At 40.1% G+C, this 26,462-nt stretch overlaps 1 protein-coding gene across 2 annotated transcripts in view; it reads left to right on the top strand.

The window, feature by feature from the left end:
- The window catches only part of SMYD3 (SET and MYND domain containing 3), a 663,517-nt gene that overhangs the window by 629,377 nt on the left and 7,678 nt on the right, over positions 1-26,462 (top strand). For both annotated transcript variants that reach the window (XM_046678091.1, XM_046678090.1), the window contains one exon: positions 19,300-19,408. In XM_046678091.1, coding sequence (XP_046534047.1) covers positions 19,300-19,408 — 109 coding nt within the window. The remainder of the gene's footprint in view (positions 1-19,299; positions 19,409-26,462) is intronic.

Genomic DNA, 26,462 nt, shown 5'->3' with positions numbered 1-26,462 from the left:
AAGTGAACATGCTGAGAGGTTGGAAGAGAACTAGGGTTTGCTACTTTTGGTCTTGATTACTGTGCTTCTGTAGAAATACTTGGAATCAGATAGTGCGAATCCTCCAATTTTCTACTTTTTCAAAATTGTGTTAGCTGTTCCAGTTCCTTTGCCTTTCCATATAAGTTTTAGAATAATCTTGTTTATATCTACAATAACTCTTATGGGGATTTTTATAAAGATTATGTTTAACCTATAGATCAATTTGGAGAAAATCAACAAGTTTACTATATTGAGTCTTCTAATCCATGAACACGGTATGTCTTTATTTATTTAGATCTATGATTTCTTTCCTGAGCGTTTTGTGATTTTCAGCATATGGATATTGTACACGGTATTTTTAGATTTATACATATTTCATTTTTTATAGTGGTTGTAAGTGGTACTGTGTCTTTAATTTGGTTGTCATGTGTTCATCGCTAATATTTATGTGTATGATGAACTTTTTGTGTTGAGTTTGCATCCTGTGATTTTACTGAATTCATTTATTAGTTCTAGGAATGCTTTTGGAAATTCCTTGGGAGTTTTTACATAGGCAATCATGTCATCTGCCGTTAGGGACAATTTATTTCTTCCTTCTTTTCTTTTTTCTTCTTGCCTCATTGTGCCAGCTTGTACTTCCAGTAATGTGTTGAATAAGAATAATGACAATGGACATCTTTGCCTTTCCCTCAATTTTAGTGAGAAAACATCGTCTTAGTGTTTGCCAGTGGACATAGTATATAAATTGCCCTTGGCTCAGTGCTCTTTGAGTCTCCTCATCAGATTTTAACTGGGCAGCAGGTTGGTATGCTCAACTTACAGCCAGTTCTCATAATCTAGTGGATTTTCTTCAGTTGGGAACAGGTGGACTTAAATGGCATCTTCTCTTACCCTGGGTCTCTGGGACATGAGAGAGATAAAGTACATTGAAAACTAAATACCCCACAATGCACTTCTGTCAAGGTTCCTCATATCTTACCCTCCACTTACCACATGTTTTTTAGTGTACCTGCTCTTGTCAGTATTCAGTGTGATATATCTAGTGCTCCACTCTTGCCCCCTAACCCACCTCTCTACCCTTTTTTTTTTTTTTTTTTGGTGAGGAAGATTGGCCCTGAGCTAACATCTGTTGCCAATCTTCCTCTTTTTGCTTGAGGAAGATTGTCCCTGAACTAACGTCTATGCCAGTCTTCCTCTATTTTGTATGTAGGATGCCACTACAGCATGGCTTGCTGAGTGGCGTGTAGGTCCACACCCAGGATCCAAACCTGTGAACCCCAGGATGCTGAAGCAGAGCGTGCAAACTCAACCACTACACAACCAGGCCAGCCTCTCTACCCTGTTTTTTTTTTAACCTAGGAGTTACAATCTGTACATGGAATAAAGGTTTGAACTGGTTAAGGAGAGAGAGGAGTCCAGGATGACTGAATTTGGCTGCTACAGAAACCAGCCCCACACAAGTGCATGGACAGCTGCACAGATTCCTGCTTGGTCCGGACTTGCATTTCTGGTCCATGATTCAGACAGTGGGAAGGGGCCTTCCCACCACTCTCAAGCAGACAGGCTTCTCCAGACAGTGTTTCACTGTGCCCTGCACTCAGCAAGTTGCAGCTAGGAAGACTTCCTAGGCTCCCGCCTTGGGTTGGCTACTAGTACTAGTTTTAAGTTGTCTTAGGATGTTGTAAAATCTACATTTGTGTCTCAGTAGACATTTTAATAATAAATTGGGAGTGTTGTGTCAGAGGTAACTTTTCAGATGCCATTTTTACTGTAGGCACCCTGACTGATGCTGGTTTTGTCACAGGCCGTCGTGCTCCCTGCTTTAAGTGAGCAAAATAGGAAACAGATCATTAATTGTTCTCTCAAAAGAAAAGTGTTACTAGAGGTTTCCGGAGCCATCAAGTTAAATCCAAATGGTTTTGCTACTTCTATACTGTTCTTGAATTCTTGATTCGCTTTCTCTTTGACAACAGCAAAATAAACAGGTTCCCAGAGAAGAGGGCCTCTTCTTTTTGTGGACATTTGCTCTTCCCTGATCTCCTTTCTCTTCCTCCCTTTGAGAAAATACTGTGTCTGCGTATTTATGTCTATGGATAATGTCTGCATTACTGAAAACTGTCCAAATCTTGCAAGTCGATAAGCATGAAAAAGGATTAGTCATGGCTGCAGTGGCTCTTCTGGAAACAAGATTAAAGGAACTATAATAATTTGACCTCTAAGTAGGGATTTGATGATATAATTAAGTATATAAAATGAATATGTATTTCTGTAATCTAGAAGGAGTTACCTATATTTGGGTTCAGTCAGGAGGGTAGAGAACCAGCCTTCTGTGCTTCAGATAATGTGAAAGCAGCATCCGTTAGCAAAGACAGCTTTTGCATACCCAGGTATCAGAAAGATATATTTTCTCTAATAGACACTGCTTGCGGGATTCAGGGAAACCATTAAAAAACACATAACTTTTATTTTTTTAATTATGTATTTTAATGTAAAAAGTCCAGGTCGTTTGTTATCACATGAGGAAATATTATGTTTAAAAGAGGAATCCATTTTGGTGAGAAATTGGGATACTATACAAAAATTTTGGAGTCAGCCCCTGGTTTAAATGCCATCTGAAGCACATCCTAGCTGTGTGATCTTCAACAAGTTATTTAATTCTTCTGTGCCCTAGTTTCCTAATTTGTAGACTAGGGGATAATAGTAACTACCTTGCAAATTGTTGTGCTAATTAGAATGAAACAAAGTCTTTGCATAGGGTCCGGCTTATAGGATATGCTCAGTGTGTAATAGCTTCGTATCGTATAAAATGACTGCCTGTGGGAAGGAGGCAGGACTTTTCTCTGTGCGGCTAGCACTGTATTTTCATAGTTAGCAAATTACACTGGGTTTGATTTGTGGTTAAGAACTCTATAATCATTTGGCCTGGGATCAATTCATAGTTGTGCTGTTTTTCAGGAAGTTCCCTAATCTCTCTGTGCCTCAGTTTCTTCAGTAGTGAAATGGTGATAATAGTATCCACCTCATAAGTTTGTTTAATTTTTTAATAGCTTTATTGAAGTATGATTTACACACCATAAAACTCACCCATTTTAAGGGTACAGCTCTATGAGTTTTAGAAACTTTTGCAGTTGTGCAATGAGCACCAGAATCTATTTTTAAAATATTTGTGTCGTCTCTAAAGGTCCCCTTGTGCCTGTTTGTGGTTGGTTCCTACTTCCAACCCCAGTCCCAGACGACCACATATCTGCTTTCTGTCTCTATAGTTTTGCTTTTTCTAGAAATTTCACATAAATTGGATCTTACAATATGTGGTCTTATTTGTCTGGCTTCTTTCACTCAGCATGTTTTTTGAGGTTAATCCATGTGGCAACAGTATCAGTTCTTCATTCCTTTATAATGCAGAATGGTATTGCATTCTATGGGTATATCACATTTTATTTATCCACTCACCAGTTGATTATTTGGGCTATTTCCACTTTTTTTTTTTTGGCCATTTTGAATAACACTGCTATGAACGTTCTCAGATAAGTCTTTGTGTGGATATATGTTTTCATTTCTCCTGAAATGGATTCCTAGTAATGGAATTCAGGGCTGTCTTAGTCCATTTGAGCTGCTATAACAAAATATCACAGACTGGGTGGATAGCCTATAAACAATGCGCATTTATTTCTCACAGTTTTTCAGTCTGAAAGTACGGGATCATGGTACCAGCATTGTTGAGTGAGGACCCTCTTCCTGGTTCATAGCTGGCTCCTCACTGTATCCTCACGTGGTGGAAGAGGCTGGGGATCTCTGTGGGGTTGAACACTAATAACACGAATATCATTCATGAAGGCTCCACTCTCATGACCCAACTACCTCCCAAAGGCCTCACCTCCAAATACTGTCATCTTTGGGGGTTAGAATTTTAACATATGAATTTTCAGGGGGGACACAAACATGCAGACTATAGTAAGTACATATGTTAAGTATCTTTTTAACTTTTTTTAAAAAATTGAGATAGAACTCATGTTTACTTTAAAAGTGTACAATTCAATGTTATTTATTCTCTTAATAATATCTTTTACAGAGCAAATGCTGTTAATTTTTATGAAATCTGACTTGTCAATTTTTGCTTTTGTGGATCATGTTTTCGGTGTCATATGTAAGAAATCTTTGCATAACATAAGATCATGAAGATTTTCTGCTGTCTTTTTCTAAAAGTTTTATAATTTTACATTTAGATTGATAATCCATTTTGAGTTAATGGACCCATAATGGATCTTTGTATAAGGTGTGAAGTTCAGGTCAAGGTTCATCTTTCTTCCTATGAATGTTTGAAAAAACTGTCCTTGCTCCATTAAATTGTTTCTGTATTGTTGTCCAAAATAAATTGATCATATTTGTGTAGTTCTATTTTTGGAATGTCTGTTGTGTTCCATTTATCTATGTGTCTACCTCTTTACCAATAGCACATTCTCTTGATTACTGTAGGTTTATAGTAAATCTTAAAATTGGGTTATGTGAGTCTTCCAATTTTATTCTTTTTCAGAATTGTTTAGATTATTCTAGTGTCTTTGAATTTGCATATACATTTTAGAACCAGCTTGTCTATATCTATAAATATGTTGGGAATTTTATTATAATTTCACTATAGATCAATTTGAGGAGAATTGACATCTTTACATTCACCTTTACTTTTGAAAGATAGTTTCTCTAAATGTAGATTTCTTGGTTGACAGTTTCTTTCTTTCAGCATTGTTATTCTTTTTCTTCTCTCTCTATTGTCTCTGATAAGAAGTCAGCTGTTTCCCTGAATGTGATGAGTTGTTTTTCTCTTGCTGCTTTCTAGATTTTTCTCTTTGACTTGAACAGTTTGACTGTGATGTGTCTAGGTGAGAGTTTCTTTGAACTTATCCTATTTAGAGATAGTTCAGCTTTTTATATCTGTAGGCTAATGTTTTGTTTTGATGTTAATTACATTTGGGAAGGTTTTGGATATTATATCTTCAACTATTTTTTCTGCCCTGTTATCTTTCTCCTCTCAATTTGAGCTATCCATTACACATACACTCAAACACCTGACTTTGTCCCATAGGTATTTGAGGGTTATGTTCATTTTTCCATTATTTTTCTCTCTGTTCTGTAGATTTGATATTTCTATTGATCCGTCTTCCGGTTTACTGATTATTTCTCCTGCTATATCAAATTTGCTGTTGAATCTTTCTAGTGAACTTTTCATTTCAATGCTAGGATTTACATTTGGTTCTTGTTATAGTTTTATTTCTCCGTCAAGATTTCTTCCCCTAACCCCCTCATTTTTTTTTATTATTTTAATTTTTTGAACATAATTTACTTTAATTCCTTAAAAATATTTATAGTGGCTGATTTAATGATATTATCTTCTAAATCTAATACCTGAGCCCACTCAGAGTCAGTTTTCTTTTGACAGCTTTGTTCCTAAGTATGGTTCCTACTTTCCTATTTTTTAAAATGTGTTATAGGGGCTGGCCCCGTGGCCGAGTGGTTAAGTTCGCACGCTCCGCTGCAGGCGGCCCAGTGTTTCGTTGGTTCGAATCCTGGGCGCGGACATGGCACTGCTCATCAAGCCACGCTGAGGCAGCATCCCGCATACCACAACTAGAAGGACCCACAACAAAGAATATACAACTATGTACTGGGGGGCTTTGGGGAAAAAAATAAAAAAATTTAAAAATCTTTAAAAAAAAAATAAAATGTGTTATAAATTTTCTTTTGCCACTGTAACAAATTATCACAAACTTAATGGCTTAAAACAGCACAAATGTGTTATCTTATAGTGCTGTTGGTCAGAAGGCTAACACAGGTCTCACTGGGCTAAGATCAAGGTGTCAGAAGGGCTGCATTTCTTCCTGGAGGTTCTGTGGGAGAACCTGTTTTCTTACCTTTTCCAGCTTTTAGAGTCTGCTCGCATTCCTGGGGTCGTGGTTCCCTTCCTGAATCTTCAAAGCCAACAACATAACTTCTCTCTGACCCTGCCTCCATCCTCACATCTCTTTCTCAGAGCACAACTGGGAATGGGCCTCTGCTTTTAAGGATTTGTGTAATTAGCTTGAACCCACCTGAATAATCCAGCATAATCTCCCCATCTCAAAGATTTTAGCCATAATCACATCTGCAAAGTTCATTTTGCCATGTAAGGTCACATATTCATAGGCTCAGAAATTAGGTTGTGGATTTATTTGGGAGTCATTTTTGTCCCTACCGCAGCATGTCTAATAACTTTTTTATTGAAAATTGAACATTTGAAATAACTAACTCTGCATTGTGTTTTACTGTTCTGAAGATTGGTGGTGGTTGTTTTGTTGTGTTATTTTTGTAACTTGCTTGGATGTAAATTGTGGAGTGTGCAGTACAACTTATTAATAATATCTTTTCTTTTTTGGTGAGGAGATTGGCCTTGAGCTGACATCTGTTGCCAATCTTCCTCCTTTTTTTTTCCTCCCCAAAGCCTGAGTAAAAGTTGTATATCCTAGTTGTAGGTCATTCTAGCTTCTCTATGTGGGATGCCACCACACCATGCTTGATGAGCAGTGTGTGGGTCTGCACCCAGGATCCGAACTAGCAAACTCTAGGCCACTGAAGCAGAGCATGCCAACTTAACCACTCGGCTGTGGGGCTGCCCCCTATTAATGATATCTTTGCTCAGTCTTTTATGGTTTTTTTTTTTGGCCTAGCTTCCTAGGGGTTTCCCCTATGTCTGCATGACTTAGAGATCAGCCAGTGATGTGGACAGAGATGTTGCTCAAACACCTTGAACGTATGAGATTCCACCATCTGCTGTGTGTGGGCAGGTTATACATTCAAAGTTCTCAAGTGTCCCTTGGCTTTTATTTTTCACAGGCTGTCTTGTGACTCCCTTACGTACGTGCAATTTCCCAGTTACTCAGGTGGTATGGCAAGCCTTCTATGGCTCAGTCAGGTGGAGGTGGTGGATGGGAATAGTCCAGGCAAGCAGGCCATAGACTCCTGCTTTTCTTACCCTAAGCTCTAGCTGTTTTTCAAGAATAGACACTTCTCAATTTGTTGTCTACCTTTGGTCAATTTCTCAAGCCCTGAAGTGGTTGCTTTTGGCGATTTTGTCCAGTTTTATACTTATTTCTTGCAGAAAAGGCTCTCTGATCACTTCACGTCATCTTTACCAAAGTTTACTTGCATAATGTTGTTTTAGAGTAAATGGAGCTAAAACAAAGTCCTGAGAACAGTGCCTGATACATAGCAAAGGCTCTAAATGTGTTTATTATCATGATCGTTATTCTTATTAGTGACAAAGACAACTAGACAAATTTCCAATAGATACTCATAGTTATCCATTATAGAGTACTTTTTGTATGAGATCCTCTCTCCAGCCTTTTACTTCTAGAAACCCCTTTACTATAGACCAGGTGTCAGCATGTTTTTTCTGTAAAGAGACAAGTGGTAAGTATTTTAGACTTTGAAAGCCATACAGTCACTCAGTTCTGCTGATGCAGCATGAGAGCTGCATAGACAGTGTGTAAAGGAATAGGTGTGGCTGTATGCCAATAAAAGTATTTACCAAAACATGCTGCAGGTGGGATTTGGCCTTCAAGCCATAGTTTGCCAACCTCTGCTATAGACTCGCTTTCTCATGGTTCTGCGTCTAAGCAGTGCAAAGTACTCTGCCCCAACAGGCTATATTTTTCTTTGAAAGTTACAAAAGAAGAGAACGTCTCTGCTTCCCAGCACCACATTCCAGTGCCTTCCAACACCTGTGCTCTGGGAGCCTAAGACTTTTTCAAGGCCCATGGGCTCTTGAGTACTTGCATCTGTATCAGCTGATTTCAATAGAAGTACCAGTCACACTGCTGGAATGTATGTCAACCATAACACTCATAGTGTTTTTACATATAGACACCCTGTATTATAGATACAGACACACAACCTGGTAAGCTTATTGATGGCAAACTATATTTCATCTTCTATTTAAACCTAGACCATGAAGCTTTTTATTAGTTTTTAACTTTTTTAAATCTCATTTTTTTTCTTCCAAACATGAGAAAACTATCTACATTTTTAAGACCACAATGTTCTCTTCTTGGTTTAACACTCAAGCATTTGAGATCATTAAATCTGTAGATTATCTGTTAACCTAATTGTTCTTTACACACTGGCTTCGTACCTAGAAATTAGAACACTAAATCAGTTTTTTAAGACTATTTTATTATTAAATATAGCCTACATTCTAAAGGATGTATAAATCATACATGAGCTGTTTAAAGAATTATAAAGTAAATATGCATGTAACCACTGTATGTTCTTCCTCGTTGTGGAAGGACTAGAGTACTTGAATCTTGTTTTCTTCCCTGCTGACATATGTGTTATGATTATAGTATATTTTTATTTTTACCATATTTTAAATCCCCCAAATTGTTCTATTTGTCAATATTCATAGATTTGCCCATTATAAGCATTCTCTTTGTTCTTCATTTCTTCTTGCACCTTAGACTTTCTATCTTGGCTTACTTTGCTTCTACCAGAAGTATACCCTTTAGAAATTTCTTTTGTTAAGATCTGCTGGTGACAAAGTATCAGTTTGTCTTTGTCCAAAAATATCTTTATTTCATCTTCAGTCTTTTTTTTATTATTAAGACTTCATTTTTTTTTAGAGCAGTTTGAAGTCCACAGCAAAATTGAGTGGAAGGTACAGAGACTTTTTTCATATCCTCCCTACCCCAACACATGCACAGCCTCCCCCGTTATCAACATTCCTTGCCAGAGTGGTACATTTCGTACAACTGATGAACCTACATTGACATAGTCATAGTCACCCACAGTCCATAGTTTACTTTAGGGTTCATTCTTGATGTTGTACATTTTGTGAGTTTGGACAAATGTATAATGACATGTATCCATCATTGTGGCATCATGTAGAGCGTTTTTACTGCCCTAAAATCCTCTGTGCTCCACCTATTCACCCCTCCCCTTCTCCTAGCCCCTGGCAACCAACCACTGAACTTTTTATTCTCTTCATAGATTTGCCTTTTCCAGAATGTTGTATAGTTGGAATGTAGTCTTTTCAGATTGGCTTCTTTCACTTAGAAGTATGCACTTAAGGGTCCTTCATATTTTTTGATGCCTTGATAGGTCATTTCTTTTTAGTACTGGATAATATTCCATTGTCTAGGTGTACTGTAAGTTTATCTGTCAGTTCACCTACTAGAGGACATCTTGGTTGCTTCCAAGTTTTGGCAGTTATGAACACAGCTGCTATAAATATTTGTGTGTAGGTTTTTGTGTGGACATAAATTTTCAACTCTTTTGGGTGAATACCAAGGAACACAATTCCTGGATCCTATGGTATAATTTGTTTAGTATGTTTAGTTTTGTAAGAAACCGCCAAATTGTCTTCCAAAATAGCTGTGCCGTTTTGCATTCCCACCAGCAATGAATGAGAATTCCTGTTGTTCCACATCCTTACTAGCATTTTGTGTTGTCAGTGTTTTGGATTTTGGCCATTCTAATAGCATGTGGTGGTATCTCATTGTTGCTTTAATAGCATTTCCCTGATGACAAATAATGTGGAGCATCTTACCATATGCTTATTTGCCATCTGTAAATCTTCTTTGGTGAGGTGACCATTCAGGTCTTTGGCCCACTTTTTAAATTGGGTTATTGTTTTTTTTCTTAGTGTTGAGTTCTTTGTATATTTAGGATAAAAATCCTTTATCAGATATATCTTTTGCAAATATTTTCTCTCAGTCTGTGGCACATCTTCTCATTACCCTGACACTGTATTTTGCAGAGCAGAAGTTTTTAATTTTAACGAAGTCCGGTTTATCAGTTCTTTCTTTCATGGATTAGGTCTTTGGTGTTGTATCTAAAAAGGCCTCACCATACCCATTATCTTCTAGGTTTTCTCCTATGGTATCTTCTAGGAGTTTTATAGTTTGCATTTTCCATTTAGATCTGTGATCCATTTTGAGTTCATTTTGGTGGAGGGTGTAAGATCTGTGTCTAGATTAGTTTTTATCATGTAGATGTCCAGTTGTTCCAGCACCATTTGTTGAAAAAGCTGTCTTTGCTCCATTGTATTGCCTTTGCTCCTTTGTCAAAGGTCAGTTGACTATATTTATCTATCTTTCAGAGCTCTCTGTTTTGTTCCATTGATGTACCTGTCTATTCTTTCACCAGTACCACACTGCTTTGATTCCTGTAGGTTTATAGTCAATTCTGAAGTTGGATAGTGTCAGTCCTCCAACTTTGTTCTTCTCTTTTGGCATTGTGTTGGCTATTGTGGGTCTTTTGCCTCTCGGTATAAATTTTAAAATCAGTTTGTTGACATCCACAGAATAACTTGCTGGCCTTTTGATTGAGATTGCATTGAATCTATAAATCAAGTTGGGAAAAACTGAAATCTTGACAATATTGAATCTTCCTATCAGTGAATGTGGAATATTTCTCCGCTTATTTAGTATTTCTTTGATTTCATTCATCAGAGTTTGGCAGTTTTCCTTATACAGATCTTATATATATTTTGTTAGATTTATACCTGATTATTTCATTTTTGGGGGGTGCTAATGTCTGATTTTTTTGAACAGCTTTGTTGAGCTATAATTCACATCCATACAATTTAGTCGTTTAGAGTGTACAATTCAGTGGTTTTTGGTATATTCAAAGAGATGTGCAAACATCGCCACAGTCAATTTTAGAGCATTTTCAGCAACTCAAAAAGTCACCCTACATCCTTCAGCTGTCTATCCTGATTCTTGAAAGATATTTTTGAAGATATAGAATACTAGACAAGGAATTGTTTTTCCTAAGCACATTGAAGATATCATTCTACTGGCGTCTAACTTCCACTGTCAGTCTTACTGTGACTCTTGAATGTGATCCGTCTCCTGTAATTGGCAAGAAGGGAGGATTCCCTGTTAGACCCACAATGTTGGGTAGACACTGGGCTTGCTCTTCTGCCCCCCAAGCTCCAAAAGCAGGTGAAGCCAGAGGCTCCAGCATACCAATACAACAGCAGTTTCGACATTCTACTTACTTCTCAGGGGTCCTTGTTTGCTTAGATTTTTGGCTTGACAATTTCTTACTATCTTCCAGCATTTTATTACTTTTTAAAATGTTTTATCTAGCACATTTTTTACATTGTAGAAAATGTACACACATATTTTACATTGTTTTCAGTGAAAGAATCAGTATGGCTCCCAAGCCTGCTGTATTACCAGAAACAATATGCAAACCAATTTTCATAAATTTGAACTAACAGGCTCAAATAAATAAAACAATTTATGAAAATAAACGTTAACATTTCTACTCACAGGTTTCCTTTTAGGAGGTGATCTTGGAATGATATGACCATGTGTGTATTCAGATATTCTGGAGCTTTAGAGTACACAACCAGAACTTCAGAGGTGTCTTTTGTGCTCATGTAAGTGGATAAATAGACCTTACAGAGGAGAAGTGCAACTTTTGTAATGAAAATCTCATTGCCATTTTTTCCTCAAGGATTTTAATAACTAAATTACAGTTATAGTATAATTCAGTCATGCTAGCTGGCCTTTTTGAAATATTTCAAAATATTAGTAAATATTTCATACCCTAAAAAAAGAGTGCTGCAAGATATGAGACAGGCAAAAGCCAGACAGAGGACAGCACTGTCACCATTGCAGGAATTGAAAAGGAAACCATTGGCATACAATGGAATCCTGTCCCGCCCTGGAAGTCTGACAGTTCTTACCGCTGTGCTACGTGCGGGGCCAACTGCGTGGACAGCCCATGAGGTCTCCCAGCTGCCAGCCAGACTGCCAGTGGGCCGAGAAGCACACGAGCAGGTCCAGCAAGAGGGGGAGGAAATTTCTGCACAAATCCAGCGTTAGATGAAAATAATTAAACACCTTTAATTTGAAAGTTATAAATATAATATGGGCAATGTCTTCTCAGTTCATTTTTCAAAAAGAAAGATGAAAACCCAAACTTTTAGGTTAAAAATTGGACGCTTAAGTCTTTCCTTAATGAGCCAGCTGCCAGCCACTCATCCAGAATCTTCTCAACCACCCCGGTCCCCACTACGCTTGTATTTGTGTTGCTACACATTCAACTTGCATTTGAAAAGAAACAGGCAAACATACAGGTGATCCAGATGGGTCTTTTGGCTGTTGGAAAGTAACTATTTGGATGCTATCAGGCTATTTTTTTTTAAACTTTGCAAGAAAATCAGATTATTTTTTCCCCATGTTTATCTCAACATGGATGTAATAGTGCGTTACAACTAATTACCATACATTCACTAGCCCTGGAAACGTAATAATACTACGTTGTTTATACGTTGTTGTGTATTTCCAGATGTACTCAGGTCTCGTTTCTTACCATCAGGTTAATTGTGATGTGAGTGGTCACCCAGCTAACTGCTTGGAAGAAGCAGATCTTGAACCCAGACCTCCTAACTCCTTCATTCTAATTTATCTACTGTAAAACCTCTGCTCCTGAGCCTGAATTACATGAACACTTAAAGCAGACAAAAAGCTCTTTTGTTCTTATTATCTGATTTAGAGGTTCTTTCTAACAATGGGTCATGTACAACTATAAGTTGTCAAAGCTTTTGAGAGTAAGAAAGCCCTGCCTTTTGAGTGAAGAACCTATTTGGTTCAAAACTAAGAGAAGTAGAAATGCATTCTTTGTGTAAGGAAAATGATCCTGCTTGCTCATTTATGGGATAAAAATAAACCCAAGAAAAATCTCATTGCAATGAAACGGCATCTCATTGTAACATTTTAAAATCCTGTTGTAACATGGTGGAATTATAAGAGGAACTGTGAATTTTATTTTGTTATACTCAGGTGGCAGGAAGGTGGGGGTCAGGGTGTGGCAGATCCATCTTTCTCGGTGATGTGGGGCCAATAGCAGAAATCATAGATGAGTTGAGGATTCAGTCTAGACTGGAACTCCAGATCTTTCCCTTTCAGAAATATTTAAGAATTCATGGTTCTGATCTTCCTATCACCGACAGAGCCAAGCAGTAGAGGTGATGGAGAAATAAGGCTTTATCATCCCACTTGGGGAACAGCATCTCTCCAGACTAACTTATGAATTAATTAAAGTCTAATTAAAGCTAAGAAATAGTTCTCCTTGTTCTGAAGTGGTCTCTTAGACAGTATGGTCTGTCTTTTCTTTCTTTGGTTTTGTTTCCTGATGTTAGGTTTTGTTTTTTTTTAACTAACAACAATGAAAATGGTATCATATTACAAATAAAGCTACCCTGCCACAAAGGCATAAATAACTTCCATACAATAGCTGGTTTAACTTAAACAGACCCTAAGGAACATCAAATGACTCTACCTGCCTTTTCACGCCTCCTTGTCCCAGTTACCCATGAGGTATGGCGCTGAGTTTCTACACTTGATTTAAGACCTAAAATGAAGCCTCTTAATGTTGAGTGTGAGCTGCTGCTGCATCTGCTGTTATTCTAGCTATCGAGTCAATGTCTATCTGATGTCTTGAAACAGTGTGGAAGGCCATTGTATGCCACTCTTGTGTGTATCATTTTATTTCTATATAAGGCTTAGAATTCAGTAAAATTCCAAAATCTTCTGGAACTTGAGGCAGTTATCTACCAGAGTTCATAATTTCTGAAAGTGAAAAAGCAAAACCCAATGTCCTGCTTTTTTAATTATGAAAAAATTCAAACATACACAAAAATGGAATAATATAATGTACCTTCATATATCCGTCATCCAGATTCAATAATTATCAAGATTTTGCAACACTTATTTTCTCTCTCACCTTTCCCTCCTGCCTCTTCTCCTTTGTTGAATTATTTTATTCTTTTTGCAGTTCTTAGCATTTCTGAATCTGTTACTTGCTGTCTTTCATTATTTTTGAAAATTCTCAGCCATTGTGGCTTCATATATTGCTTCTGCCCAATTCTCTCCCTTCTCTCATTTGAGATTCAGGTTAACATGTATGAGATTTGTGTCCCTCTTTATTTTCTATTTCATTGTCTCTTCATGTTTTGCAGTTGATGTGTTCTTTGGCCTGCCTTCAGTTCACGAATGCTTTCCTCAGCTGTGGCACATCTCATGTTAAACTATTGAGTTCTTCATTTCAGCTTTCTATTTTTCAGTTCTAGAATTTTCATTGGTTATTTTTGTATAATTTCTAATTTTCTGCTAAAATTCTTTTCTATTAATTTTTCAAACATACTTATTACAGTTAAAGTCTATCTATGGGAACCTCAATATTTGAGTACCTATAGGTCTATTTAATTATCTGTGTTTTTCTCTTGGTTTTCAGACAGTCCTTGTCTTTTTTAATGCCTGCTTATAATTTTATTGAACACAGGACATAGTGTAGAAAAATTGGAGAGATAACTTGAGGTTCAGAATGATGTTATCTTCCTTCAGAGGGAATTTGCCTTTGCTTCTTGCAGTCAAGGTAGAAACAGATCACCTTAATCCAATTAGAGTTTGAACTGATTCAGTCTTTGTGAGGACTGGTCTATTTCGGGCTTACCGCTATTCCTAGATTATAGCCCTCTGGGGGTCACGAATGAAAGCCAGCCATGTTTACTAGGCCTCCTTCTCATCCCACTTGAGCCCTGAACTCGAATTTCTGTGTCTTCAGATCTGTGAGAATGCCAGAGCCTCTGCTCCGCTGTTTAACCTATCTCCCTCTACTTTCAAATCAGCAAAGGGAAAAGTAGCAACAAATGTAAGGATCACCTTCTTGAGCTTCTGTTCTTTCTGTGAATTTGACTCTTCAGGATTCCTCTGCTTCACTGGCTCTTTGAGACCTTCAGACAGTTTTTTAAAAACATTTTGTCTAACTTTGCTTGTTCTTAGCAAAGAATTTGATCTGAAGCAAGCTAATCCAGCACTACCTGGAAGAAATTCTGCTGAATAAGTTTAAATCAAATCTCAGACATTACCTCATTTTATCCATGCATACTTCACTTTGTATCTCTGAAAAATGTAGACATTTTCTTATATACCCACAATATCATTTCATGTTCAGATTTCCTAGATGGTCTCAGAAATGTCTTTTTATAGTTGTTTTGTTTAAGAAGCACAGGATCTACACATTACATCTGGTTCTGTCTCTTAAATCTCTTAATCTAAAGAGTTCTCCTCCTTTGCCATCTTTCTCTTCTCGTGCACTGACCTGTTGAAGATCCTAGGTCAAGGCCTGGTAGAATTTCCCATATCTAGGATTTACCTGGTAGCTTTTATTTGTTCCTCTGTCACTTGTTTTTCCTATGAAAGGGAATTTAACTTTATGGGCTTGATTAAATTCAGTTTCTCCTTCTTTTATGTTAGTTATTTTTTTGTTTTGGCAAGGATGTTTTTATAGGTAGTGTGAAATAATTCCTATTGCATCATATCAGATAGCACATGATGTCTGGTTGTCCCACTTTAGTGATGGTAAGATTGATCAGTGGGTCCAGATGGTAGTAATCTAATCCATCCATTGAAAAATTCTCCATCATTCTTTGATCTACTGGTTTCATCTAGTAATATTTTTCCTGATCAATTATTTTTCCAGGACTTGCAAAATGATGATTTTTCTAATTCCATCATCATTGCACATTTGTCAGCTGAAATTCATATACTAGAGCTATTTGGTTACTCTGAAATACAGTTTATATAGGCAAGTTAAGCTCTCCTTTTAAATTTAGTGATGTATTTTACATCAGTTCTAAAAAAATCGTCTGAACAATAAATGGTTTCTCCTGTCCTATAAATGTTGAAACTGCTACCTGTAGTAAGTGGTGTGATTGGTAATTGCGTCATGTAGAAAAACCTCAGCAAGACCAACTGCATAGGTCCTGCCATCAGGTATTTTCTTCTCTACATTCTTTTAACTTGACACATCCCAGTTCTCTCACTGTCAGCCTCCTTGTAAAGTATGGCAGCAAGATCTTGGTGCTTGTGGGTCTGAGTTAAAGCTGATCTGTGTGCTGCTGCTTTTCTTTATGTGTTTACACACATTCCTTCCTCTGTTCTTATTCACTCCAGAAACACCAAAGGCAGTTTTTCCATTTTAGGCCCTGAATTTTGGAGCATGTGATTGCTATCAGTTGTACCTATGAAAAGAAAATTTATGCCACCCAAAGAAGCAGAATGCCTTGTCGAATGATTTTGTCGTTACATAGTTTGCTTGTGTTTTTGTGGCGGCATTTCTGTTTCTGAATCTCGGAGTCGGCCCTGACCCTGCTGTACCCCAGCAGGTCTCCAGGTTCTGTTGAATCAGCTGAATAGCATTTTTTTTGCTTCACATCCTTCTTTTCTGTCATTCCCACCATCCTGCCTAAAGTCCTCTCTCCCTAGGGTCTCTTCTCCAATTTTCTTTGTTTCCTGTTCTAATGAAATGCTCTCAGCCCCCTTTGGCAGTGCCCAGCTGCCTACACGCAGAAGTCCAAACTTCCTAGCTTTGCATTTGTGCCTCTGCACAGCCTGGCCTCGAGGCACCTCCACTCCCTCTGTCCTCTGCCGGCCAGACTAGTGCACTCACTGGCCCTGTGTAGGCAGCCTCCTGTACCATTGCCAGAGCTACCTGTCCCTTCTCATGCCCCACATGCTTGTCCCAGGAGCCCATCACCTCTTCCAGTCAGAACCAGCTCAGCTCTGCTGCTCCAAGAAGCCTCCCCTGATCACAGTGGTCCCTGCTGCTTCTGGAAGAGCCGTTGTCTGTACAATGGTCCAGCAGCTCTCACAGTCCTCTCTGCATCAGGATTTAATTCGCCTCATATCTGCAACTAGACTGTACGCTAATTAAGGGCAGGGACTCACCGTGGACATCTCTGCGGCTCTTACAGCGCCAGGCACAGAACCTGGTGTCTCATGGGTATGCCTTCCCCTCTACCTCCTCACTCAAGCTCCTGCTTTAGTCCTCACAGGCGTCAGGTACCCCTGATTCCTTCTCTGGTTCAGGCTCTCAGCCTGGCTGGATTTTTGACAGTCCCATGATTGAAGGCTACACGCAGGCCCTCCTCCCTCCTTGTCACTGTCACGTGCGGTAAAGTTGATGAGAGCTCACGCCCTAGGTGGAGAACTTCTCCCAGCATGGTGAGCTTCACCACTTTTCCCTGGGGTGCTATTCCAGCAAGAAATCATGATTCTTATTCCATGTGTCAGCTGGGAGGCCTCCGAAAACAATCCAGGCACACGATCAGCACCCCTGCCAGGGCTGCGAGACTGCTCTGCAAATGTTTGTGTGCAAGTCCCCTCACAGACGCTTCCTCCTCCTCCCCTTGTTAAACTCCACCGCGGTTTTGAATGGCTTTAAGCAGCCAGAGCGGGTACCTGTCGTGGCATAATCATGCCCCACTTTCTCTGCATCATAGAACTGAAGATTTTCTTTCCTTCTACTAACTGACATGACAGACATCCACTGAGTGGAATGATTATTAGTATAAAATTACTTTTTGGCCTTTAAGTTTAATTATGCCACATTCATAGCAATAAAATAAAATCCCAAATCCAGGTGTGCTTTTCAAGGAAAGTGTCCAGGGCAATTACCTGCTGATAATGGCGTCCTGTACTTAAGCCTTTTGTCTAGGGATCTTAAAATCTTTTCCACACAAGTAGATAATGATGTTCATTTTGTAAGGGGTGAGAGGTGAAGTGATTGGTCTCTTGGCATACTCAGAAGATGGAGAAAAATCCAGGACCCAGGTGTCTCCTTTGTTTTTCTCTCCTCCCCTCCCTTTTCAGTTCTTTAAACTTCTATTGATTTAAATACCTCCCTCTCAGGTACTGCTTTCCACTTTTTTAAGAGCATGAATGAAAAAAGTTTCTAGATCACATTTCATGTGGGGAAGAGCTGAGGTTCAGGGGGAGTGAGGGGTTTGCTGATACATGTACACTTACCAGAGAATATTCGTAACTCTCCTGGTAACTCAACCTCATCCCTGTTGCACAGTAGAGCTTAAATGTGGGTTCCATGAACTCATAAACGAGAAGCAGTTAGAACAGTGCTTGGCGCATGGCAAGCCCTACATAAGCCGTGACTCTTCGGATTATCTTACTGACATGTGCGGGCAGCAGCCACGGCCTCTGACCAGCAGCGTGTGGAGCGAGCCCTCACTTGCGCTAACAGTCTGGATGCACTTCCCTTCTGCCCAGTCAGCCAAGGCTTCCCAAATGCTCGGGAGCTAATTTGAGTCCTGTTTCCCTCCTCCAGGAAGCCTTCCCTGGTCCAACCGTCAGTCTCCTCTCTATGACTCCTGTATCATTTTCTCAGTTCAGGTCAACAAAGTTGAACTGAGCATTACCATGTACTAAGGCAGGCCTTATTTGAGCACTAAACCATGCTCTATCCTGTAATATGTTTAACTATTGTCTGGAGGTTTGTCTTGTGTCTAATGGGATTATGGAACCTTGAGGAAAAAGCTCATATACATATGATATATTTTCACACACACACCACACACAGTGTGTATTTCCCTCAGCCCCAGGAGCAATCCTGTATGTGCAGCGGGAGCTCAGGAGACTCTGAGAATAGAGGATGTGGGGGACAGAAGAGGCCAAACTGTACACATTTTGTTGAATCCAGTATAATAAATTCTTGTTGACTCAAACTGAAGTCGCATTGGGTCCGAATCCTAGCCCTAAGCTTTCATGCTTTGGTCATCTCTAACACCCTATTCTGTTGTTATGTGTGAAAAAGGTCAGATATGTATCGAGTTCCTCCCACATGCAGGACATCATGGCAAACACAGACGGGGCGCCTGAATAAAAACCTCGATAATCCAGTGAGATGATAAAATAAACACACAAGGGCCTGTAAGAAGGGGGATTGTGATGAACTCTACAGCTGAGATTCAAAGGCTTTGCAGCTAAAAGGAGGGTGTAGTAGTATCTGGATGGGAGTCATGGAAGTCTTCACTCATTTGCTGAACAAGTGTGTCCTGAGAGGCCATCTTCTGTTGCAAGGCCGTCCTCAGTGCTGGAGCTGCGTGGCGGGGGTGGAGGACAAGGTTAGCTGGTTCTCTCCCTCACCTCCTCCCAAATGTCAAGGCAGGGGTCCACGCTTGTTCTTTTCTCTGGTGATTATTAGAGAGGCATTCCCATCCTGTCTTTTCTTCTTCCTCGTGCAAAAGGCATTCTGGAGAGCAGGAGACCCATACCGTGCTCAGCCCCCTCAGTACTGCATTCTCCCGGATCGCAAAGCTAATTTCCTCCCAGTAGCTCACTGACATTCTCAGCTGGCGTTTGCTCCCACTTCCATGTCTCCCGACGAAATGCTGGCTGCCAGCGTGAGAGCTACTGACACTGGTTGCCATCTGCTTTCTTCCAGGATCTTTTACCCGGGAAGCCACCCCGTCAGAGGTGTGCAGGTGATGAAGGTTGGCAAACTGCAGTTACACCAAGGCATGTTTCCCCAGGCCATGAAGAATCTGAGACTGGTGAGTGTGCCAGCATTGCCTGGACTTCTGCCGGGACTGCCTTGTTCTGGCTGTTGCTAGGCTTCTTCCTTGGGATTTTTAGCAACTCTACACACACATGCCCATAAATGTTTAACAACCAGCTCTGAAAAAAACTGATTTGTGATGTTTGCCAATTTCTGTTTAAAATCACCCACCATGGCTGATTTTAAACTATCAATGTAAATCAACCAGCTCACAAAAATCATGACAATTTAGCAACCAACTCTCACTGACTGGTGCAAACTGGCCCCAGAGCACCCTGCACCTGTGCCCTACCCCACAGTGGACAGGGCCCACTTCCCCATGCCCCTGACCGCCTGCCCACAGAACGTGGTCCATAGCCCTTGCCTGTCAGGCCAGCCCCTTGACCATCTGTCTGCAGTCCACCTTTGCAGCCTCCACAGCCCCCAGCCTTCCCTCCCTCTGCACACAGCCCGTGTACACTGAGCCACGCGTGTTGCCAAAGACACCCTGAACTTCTTCCACTTAGGTCTTTATGAAGCTGTTTCTTCTGTCTTAGATGCCCTCTCCACCCCACCCCCTGGGCCTGGCAGAACTTGACTGATCTTTTAAGGGTCTGCTCGAATGTTGTTTTCTCCTGGTACTACTACAACGCTTTGCTCACTCTGCCAGTGGAGCACTTATCACATAGTAGTAGGAATACCTGACCCCCAGCCAGGAGACTGTAAGGTCTTTGTGGTTGTCTTTGTAACCAGGTCAACTCCCCGCATAGTACCTGGAACTTAGGAAGTGTTCGCTGTTGGTGGAAGGAGGAGGGAGGGGCAGAGGTCAATACAATGCCAGCAATAAGTGCCCAGAAACTAAATGGAAGGCCTGGGTCCCTATTTGAATATGTCGTCAAAGAATAATGTTTATTTTCACCCTCTGAGTGAGTCTCCTCTGCCCTTGGGGGCCTAGGGCCCTCTGCTGTCCTGGCCTTTCCAGCCCCACAGAGCTCTCTCCCATCCAAACCATGGCTTCCCAAAGGAGAGCTCATGTGCTCACTTGGTCCAGCTGTTTGCAGGTCGTGTCGAGACCTTGTGTGTGGAGTTTCATGGGGAACGTGACATTTTAGCAGGGTCCTCTGGGCCACGATGCCCTTGTCTGCAGATAAGCCACAGTGGAGAGATCCGGACCCTATATTAGGATCTTTCAGGAAGTGTCCAGGGGCTGGTTGGTCTCATAGCATTGGCGGCTACTCACAGTTAGATGAGAAAAATAACAAATGCCTGAGTGAGTCTTAGAAATGAGATTCCCTAATGCTAGTTTTTGTTGAATTCTAGCCATGTTGCCTTTTCCTCATCCATGACTGAAATAAGCCCATGGGCAACAGGAAGAACACTAGGATTCCTAAAGGCACACAGCTCTTCCTGTTCTTTTTACCTTGTCTGACGTCTTTACCCAGCCTGATGGAAGAAAGTCTGGTGATCTCTTGCAGTCTCAGGGAAAACTTTCCTTTTCTGGTCTGGTAATAGTTGTCAGACAGTCACATCAGTTAGGCAGGCATAAATACTTAATTGAGGGTCTGCTGTGTGAAAGTTTTGATAGAAAGATGATGTTGAGGAAATTTCCCAAGTATGTGATGTACCCAACCCAGGGTCACCTGCAAGTAGGTGTTTTATCAGTGATCAAGTTAATCCTTTGTGTTTATATGGGACTGGGAAGTATTCCTACTGCTCATACATACATGTTCTTATGTGGTCCTCATGGCAGATGACAGCCATGTTAAGGCCAGCAGGTCAGGTATTTCATTCCCATGTGAAAAGTGAAGGAGCTAAGTCTGGGAGATGTTGAAGAGCTTGTCTAAAGTCACACTGAGGCAGAGCCAGGTCTAGTTTGTTCAATTTAATTCAACATGTGTTGATTAAATGCTTCTATTAATCTGAGTAAGACACAGTGTTGTCCTTACAATTTGGTGGAGGAGACGGACATGTGAAGAAGTCATTAAATCCAGGCTGGAGTCCAAGGCTCTGTTCTTTTCCTCTAGACTGGCCCAGGTAAATCGACGAGGCTCCCTAGTGAGATCGGTGTGAAGAAATCCCTCCAGATCTCCTGAGTTCCTGGTGCCAACTTGGAGGAGAATGTGGGAGAGAAATCAGGGGAGATCTGGCTCTCCTCTGTTCTTCCTGTGAGGCTTTGTTGTTGCCCTTGCACACAGAACTCTTGGAGCAGACATCGAATACCCTCAGCTGCAAAGACGAGGCTGAAAGAACTGAGACAGACATCTGGAGAGGCTTTTACAGGATGACGTGGGCTGGGTGGATGGTGCTGGCCATCACCATCCCTTCTTATGACACTCTTATTGCCCTTGTACACTCCTCGAGCCCAGTTCCAGTCTGTCTTCCTCATGTCCTTGTGAGGTTGCTGCACCTCCTCCGGAATCGTCCCTTGGTAATCATTTTCGCATCTTCTGCTCCTGGTACCAAAGATAAGCCCAAACATGGACCCTGATAGCTGTCAAATGGAAGATCTTCAAGCAGCCTCAGAAGGTCTGCCATGAGGCCTGGGGTTAAGTCATGGCCTTACCCCAGACTTCTTGTTTGGCTCTGGAAAGTCGCTGAGTCTCTTGCCGGGTTCTGATTAAACCAAAACACAAATGTGCATCCCCAGCAGAGTTGCCTAGTAGAAAGAGCACTCGGATTGAGAGTCAGAAGGTTCAGGTCCCAGTCCCACCATTTACTAGTTTTATGACTTGAAGCAAGTCTCTTAATCCCTCTGAATATGATTTTCTTATTTTTAAAATAGAGGTAATACCTATTCTGTAGAGTTGTTTTGAGGAGTAAGTGAGGTAGTGTGTGTGAGTATGTTTTCCCAAGTTCCAGGCATTTTGGATTATTACTGTTATCAGAGCCCTCATTCTGGTCACTGCCCCACTCGCCGGTCCCTTTAGCACTTGTGTTTGTAGTGTAGGGTTATACAGTGTTTTCCCTGTTGAATAATTACGTTGTATAACTGCTCCCCAGCAGTTCACATGACTGTGTTCTGTCTTCCCAAGGTGAGTGGAAGTTCTGCAAGGGACCCTGACTTATGTGCCTTTTGTATCTCCTGGTGCCACCTACCATAGACACACATGCCCCAAACACAGCAAGTTCTATCAAATACATACTTGAATGAATGGATTTTTTTAACGAGGAGCGGACTTGAAAGGCTCCATCCTGACTGTGTTCTCTTAGCAGTATGTGGCTCTACTCATAGACCTCATCTTCTCACAACCTTTGCTGACCATTTGCTAGCAAAAGGGCAGCCTGAACACGTCCATCTTCGCAGGCTCATCATAGGACCTATGAGTCTAAAAGCAGGTCAGTTTCATTCTGCAGAAAGCTGCTCTTCCTGAGCTTTCTCAGGGCTCAGGTGACCCAGAGAGGAGAAAGGGAAGATATATTCTTTGCCTTTTGAAACTGATGTTCTCTATAGACTGACACCCTAGATATTCTTTCTTGTCTTAGAACCTTTGGAAATAATGGGATGAAATAGCTTGAATAAGGGTTTCAAAGGCTGAGTTTGGAACAGAAATCAGTAAAGCCTCAGAAACAGAAATTTTTTACAGATTCAATTAGGCCCCAGCCTCCTCCAGGAAAGGAATCCACTTAGCCCAGCGCTGATTTGGTTTGGGCTTCCATCTCCACTGGGCTCTGCTGAAATTCTTGTGATTGCTGCCACAGGACAGTCCTGGGGTCCCTTCACAGTGCTTCCCTCCTGCTTTCTCCAGTATTTAATCTACTTTCATTTCTTTCCATTTATTTCTTGGAAGAATTTTGTTAGCCACTAGTTTGACTTCTTGGACCTCATGAGCAGCTGTCCACATCTGGACTGTCTCATCAGTGAGCCTGTTTCTCTTCCGTGAGCTCTGAGCACTGCGCCTCCCTCACCCGGGCCAGACTGGCTGCTTTATGAGTACTGCTTGGTTAGCTGAAGTCAGGTTGAGAAAGTCACACTTCCCCCTTAATAACCATTTTTCATTCAGATGTAAATTTCTTATATTACACTGTAATGTTTTTTCTCTTCTCATTGCATTTTGTTGAAGCATTTTACGTTTTGAGAATCTTTTTATCTTTTCCTGGACTTGAACAGGAAGCACAGGCTGCAAGTCCTGGGCATTGCTCCTCTCACTCCTGCACAGTTATTAGCTACTGCAGCACATCCAGGGAGAGCTCAAAGCACAACCACGCTGGTCTCTATTGACTGCAGCCTACACCCGATTTCCAGCCCCCTAAATGGCTGATTTAGAGCATGCAATTCTATTGTTCCCATTTCTTAATCTGTTACAGTGATTCTTAACCTCTTTGGTCGTGTTGTTGTTTAGGAATCAGGTAAGAACCACTGACTCACCAGAGAAAAATGTATATACACACACCATTTTGTATATTTGGTTGGAAAGGGGGCTTCTGGGTCCCCCTGAAGTCTCCCCATGGACTCTCTAAGTGCCCACAGCCTCTAGGTGAAAATGCTGTCCTCTAAATGTGTAACATCACACCTTAACCTGTGGGCAGATGAGACAGAGAGAGTAAGGACAAGAGGCCATGCAGAGATGATGTGCCATCATTGTCAGTAATGCCTTCAAAGAGTTGTTTGGAAGTCCCTGGCTCTGATAGTTATGAATGACCTCCACATGGAGAATATTAGTTTTAAAAATATGTTTCTGAACCAAAAAAGAACAAGAGAATGGTCAGTAAAATGAAAGCATAATGAGTAAGTCATATTAAAGGAAACAAGCAGAAATTTACGCACCAGAAAGTCTAAGTCCAGTGGTAACAAGGAGCCAAGTGAGGAACCTGGACTTATACCTCGACCTGGCAGGAACAAGCTGTCATCCGCTCATTCTCCTGCTGGATCAGTGTCAGAGAAAGCCAGCTAAAACAGAAGGTTTAAATAAAATACAGAATCTCAACAGAAAACTCAAAATGTCCAAACTTCAATTGAAAATCACTCATCATACCAAGAACCGGGAAAATCTCAGTCTTAATGAAAAAAGACAATCAGTAGATGCCAACTCCAAGATAAGAGAGATGCTAGAATTATATGATGGATTTTAAAGCAGCCATCATAAAAATGTTTCAACGAGCATTACAAACACCCTCAAAACAAATGGAAAGATAGAAAGTCTCAGCAAAGAAATAGAAGAGATAAAGAAGCAGCGAATAGAACTGATAAACTCAGTTACCAAATTAAACAGACTGGAGCTTAACAACAAAATGGAGTGAATAGAGGTATGAGCTTAAAGATAGAGAACTTAAAGACAGAATAATAGAAGCTACCCAGTCTGAGAAAGAGAGAGAAAATGACTGAAAAAAGGTAAATTGAACAGAGCTTCAAGGGTCTATGGGACTAGTAAAAGGCCTAATGTTGGAGTCCTTGCAGAAGAGAAAGAGTGTGGGGCATAAAAAGTGCTTGAAGAAATAATGACAGAAGCATCCACATTGGAAAGGAGGAAGTAAAGTTATTTCTGTTCACAGATGACATGATCTTATATGTGGAAACCCCAAAATATTCCACAAAAGAACTGTTAAAACTAGGAAAGTCAGCAAAGTAGTAGGACATAAAATTAACATGCAAAAGTCAGTTATGTTTCTGTACACTGGCAGTGAACAATCCAAAAAGGAAATTAGGAAAACAGTTCCATTTACTATAGCATCTAACAGAATAAAGTACTTAGGAATTAACCTAACCAAAGAGGCGAAAGATTTATACACTGACAAGTACGAAACACTGCTGAAAAATATTAAAGAAGACAAAACAGAATAACATCCCATGTTCATGACTAGAGAGCTTCATGTTGTTAAGATGTCAGTACTACCCAAGGCAATATACAGATTCAGTGCAATCTCTATCAAAATCCCAATGATATTTTTTTCAAAAGTGGAAAAATTCATCCTAAGATTCGTATGAAACCTGAAGGGACCCCAATAGCCATAACAATCTTGAAAAAGAAGAAAAAAGTTGGAGGACACACACTTCCAATTTCAGAATTTACTACAAAGCTATAGTAATCAAAACAGTGTGATATTGGCATAAAGATAGCCGTATAGACCAATGGAATAGAATAGAGAACCCAAAGTAAATTCTCACATATATGGTCAAATGAGTTTTGACAAGGGTACCAAGACCACTCAATGGGAAAAGGACAGTCTCTTCAACAAATGGTGTTGGGAAAACTGGATATCCATATGCAAGGAAATGAAGTTGGACCCTTATCTAACACCATATAAAAAACGTAACCCATGGCTTAAAGACCTAAATAGAAGACCCAAAACAATAAAACTCTTAAAAGAAAAGATAAAGGAAAAGCTTCATGACATTGGTTTTGGCAATGATTTTTGGATATAACACCAAAGATACAGTCAACAAAAGAAAAAATAGACAACCTGGACTTCATCAAAATTAAAAACTTTTATGCATCAAAAGACACTATGAACAGAGTAAAAAGGCAACCCACAAAATGGGAAAATATTTGCAAATTACATATCTGATAAAAGATTAATATCCAGAATATATAGAGAACTAAAACTCAACAACAACAAAACAATCCAATTCAAAAATGGGCAAAGGACTTGAATAGACATTTTTCTAAAGAAGATATACAAATGGCCAAAATGTACATAAAAAGATACGTAATATCACTAATCATTAGGGACATGCAAATCAAAGCTACAATGAGATACCACTTCTCACCTATTACAATGGCTGTTATCAAAAAAGCAGAAATCAACAAGTGTTGGTGTGGATGTGGAAAAATTAGAACCCTTTTGCATTACTGATAGGAATGCAGAATGGTGCAGCTACTTGGAAAAAATAGTATGGCAGTTCCTCAAAAAAATGAAATATAGAATTGTCATTTGATCCAGCAATTCTATTTCTGGATATATATATATATATAAAGAATTGAAAGCAAGGACTTGAACAGATATTTCTACACCAAAGTTCATGGTAGCATTATTCAAAATAATCAAAAGGTGGAAACAACCTAAATGTCCATGGATGGATAAATGGATAAATAAGATGTGGGATCTACAGAAAATAGAATACTATTCAGCCT

The sequence above is a fragment of the Equus quagga genome, chromosome 12 (assembly GCF_021613505.1).
Source record: "Equus quagga isolate Etosha38 chromosome 12, UCLA_HA_Equagga_1.0, whole genome shotgun sequence".
Classification (NCBI taxonomy): Eukaryota; Metazoa; Chordata; class Mammalia; order Perissodactyla; family Equidae; genus Equus; species Equus quagga.
The sequence above is the reverse complement of the archived record's forward strand: the minus strand, read 5'-3'. Positions and strand labels throughout refer to the sequence as shown.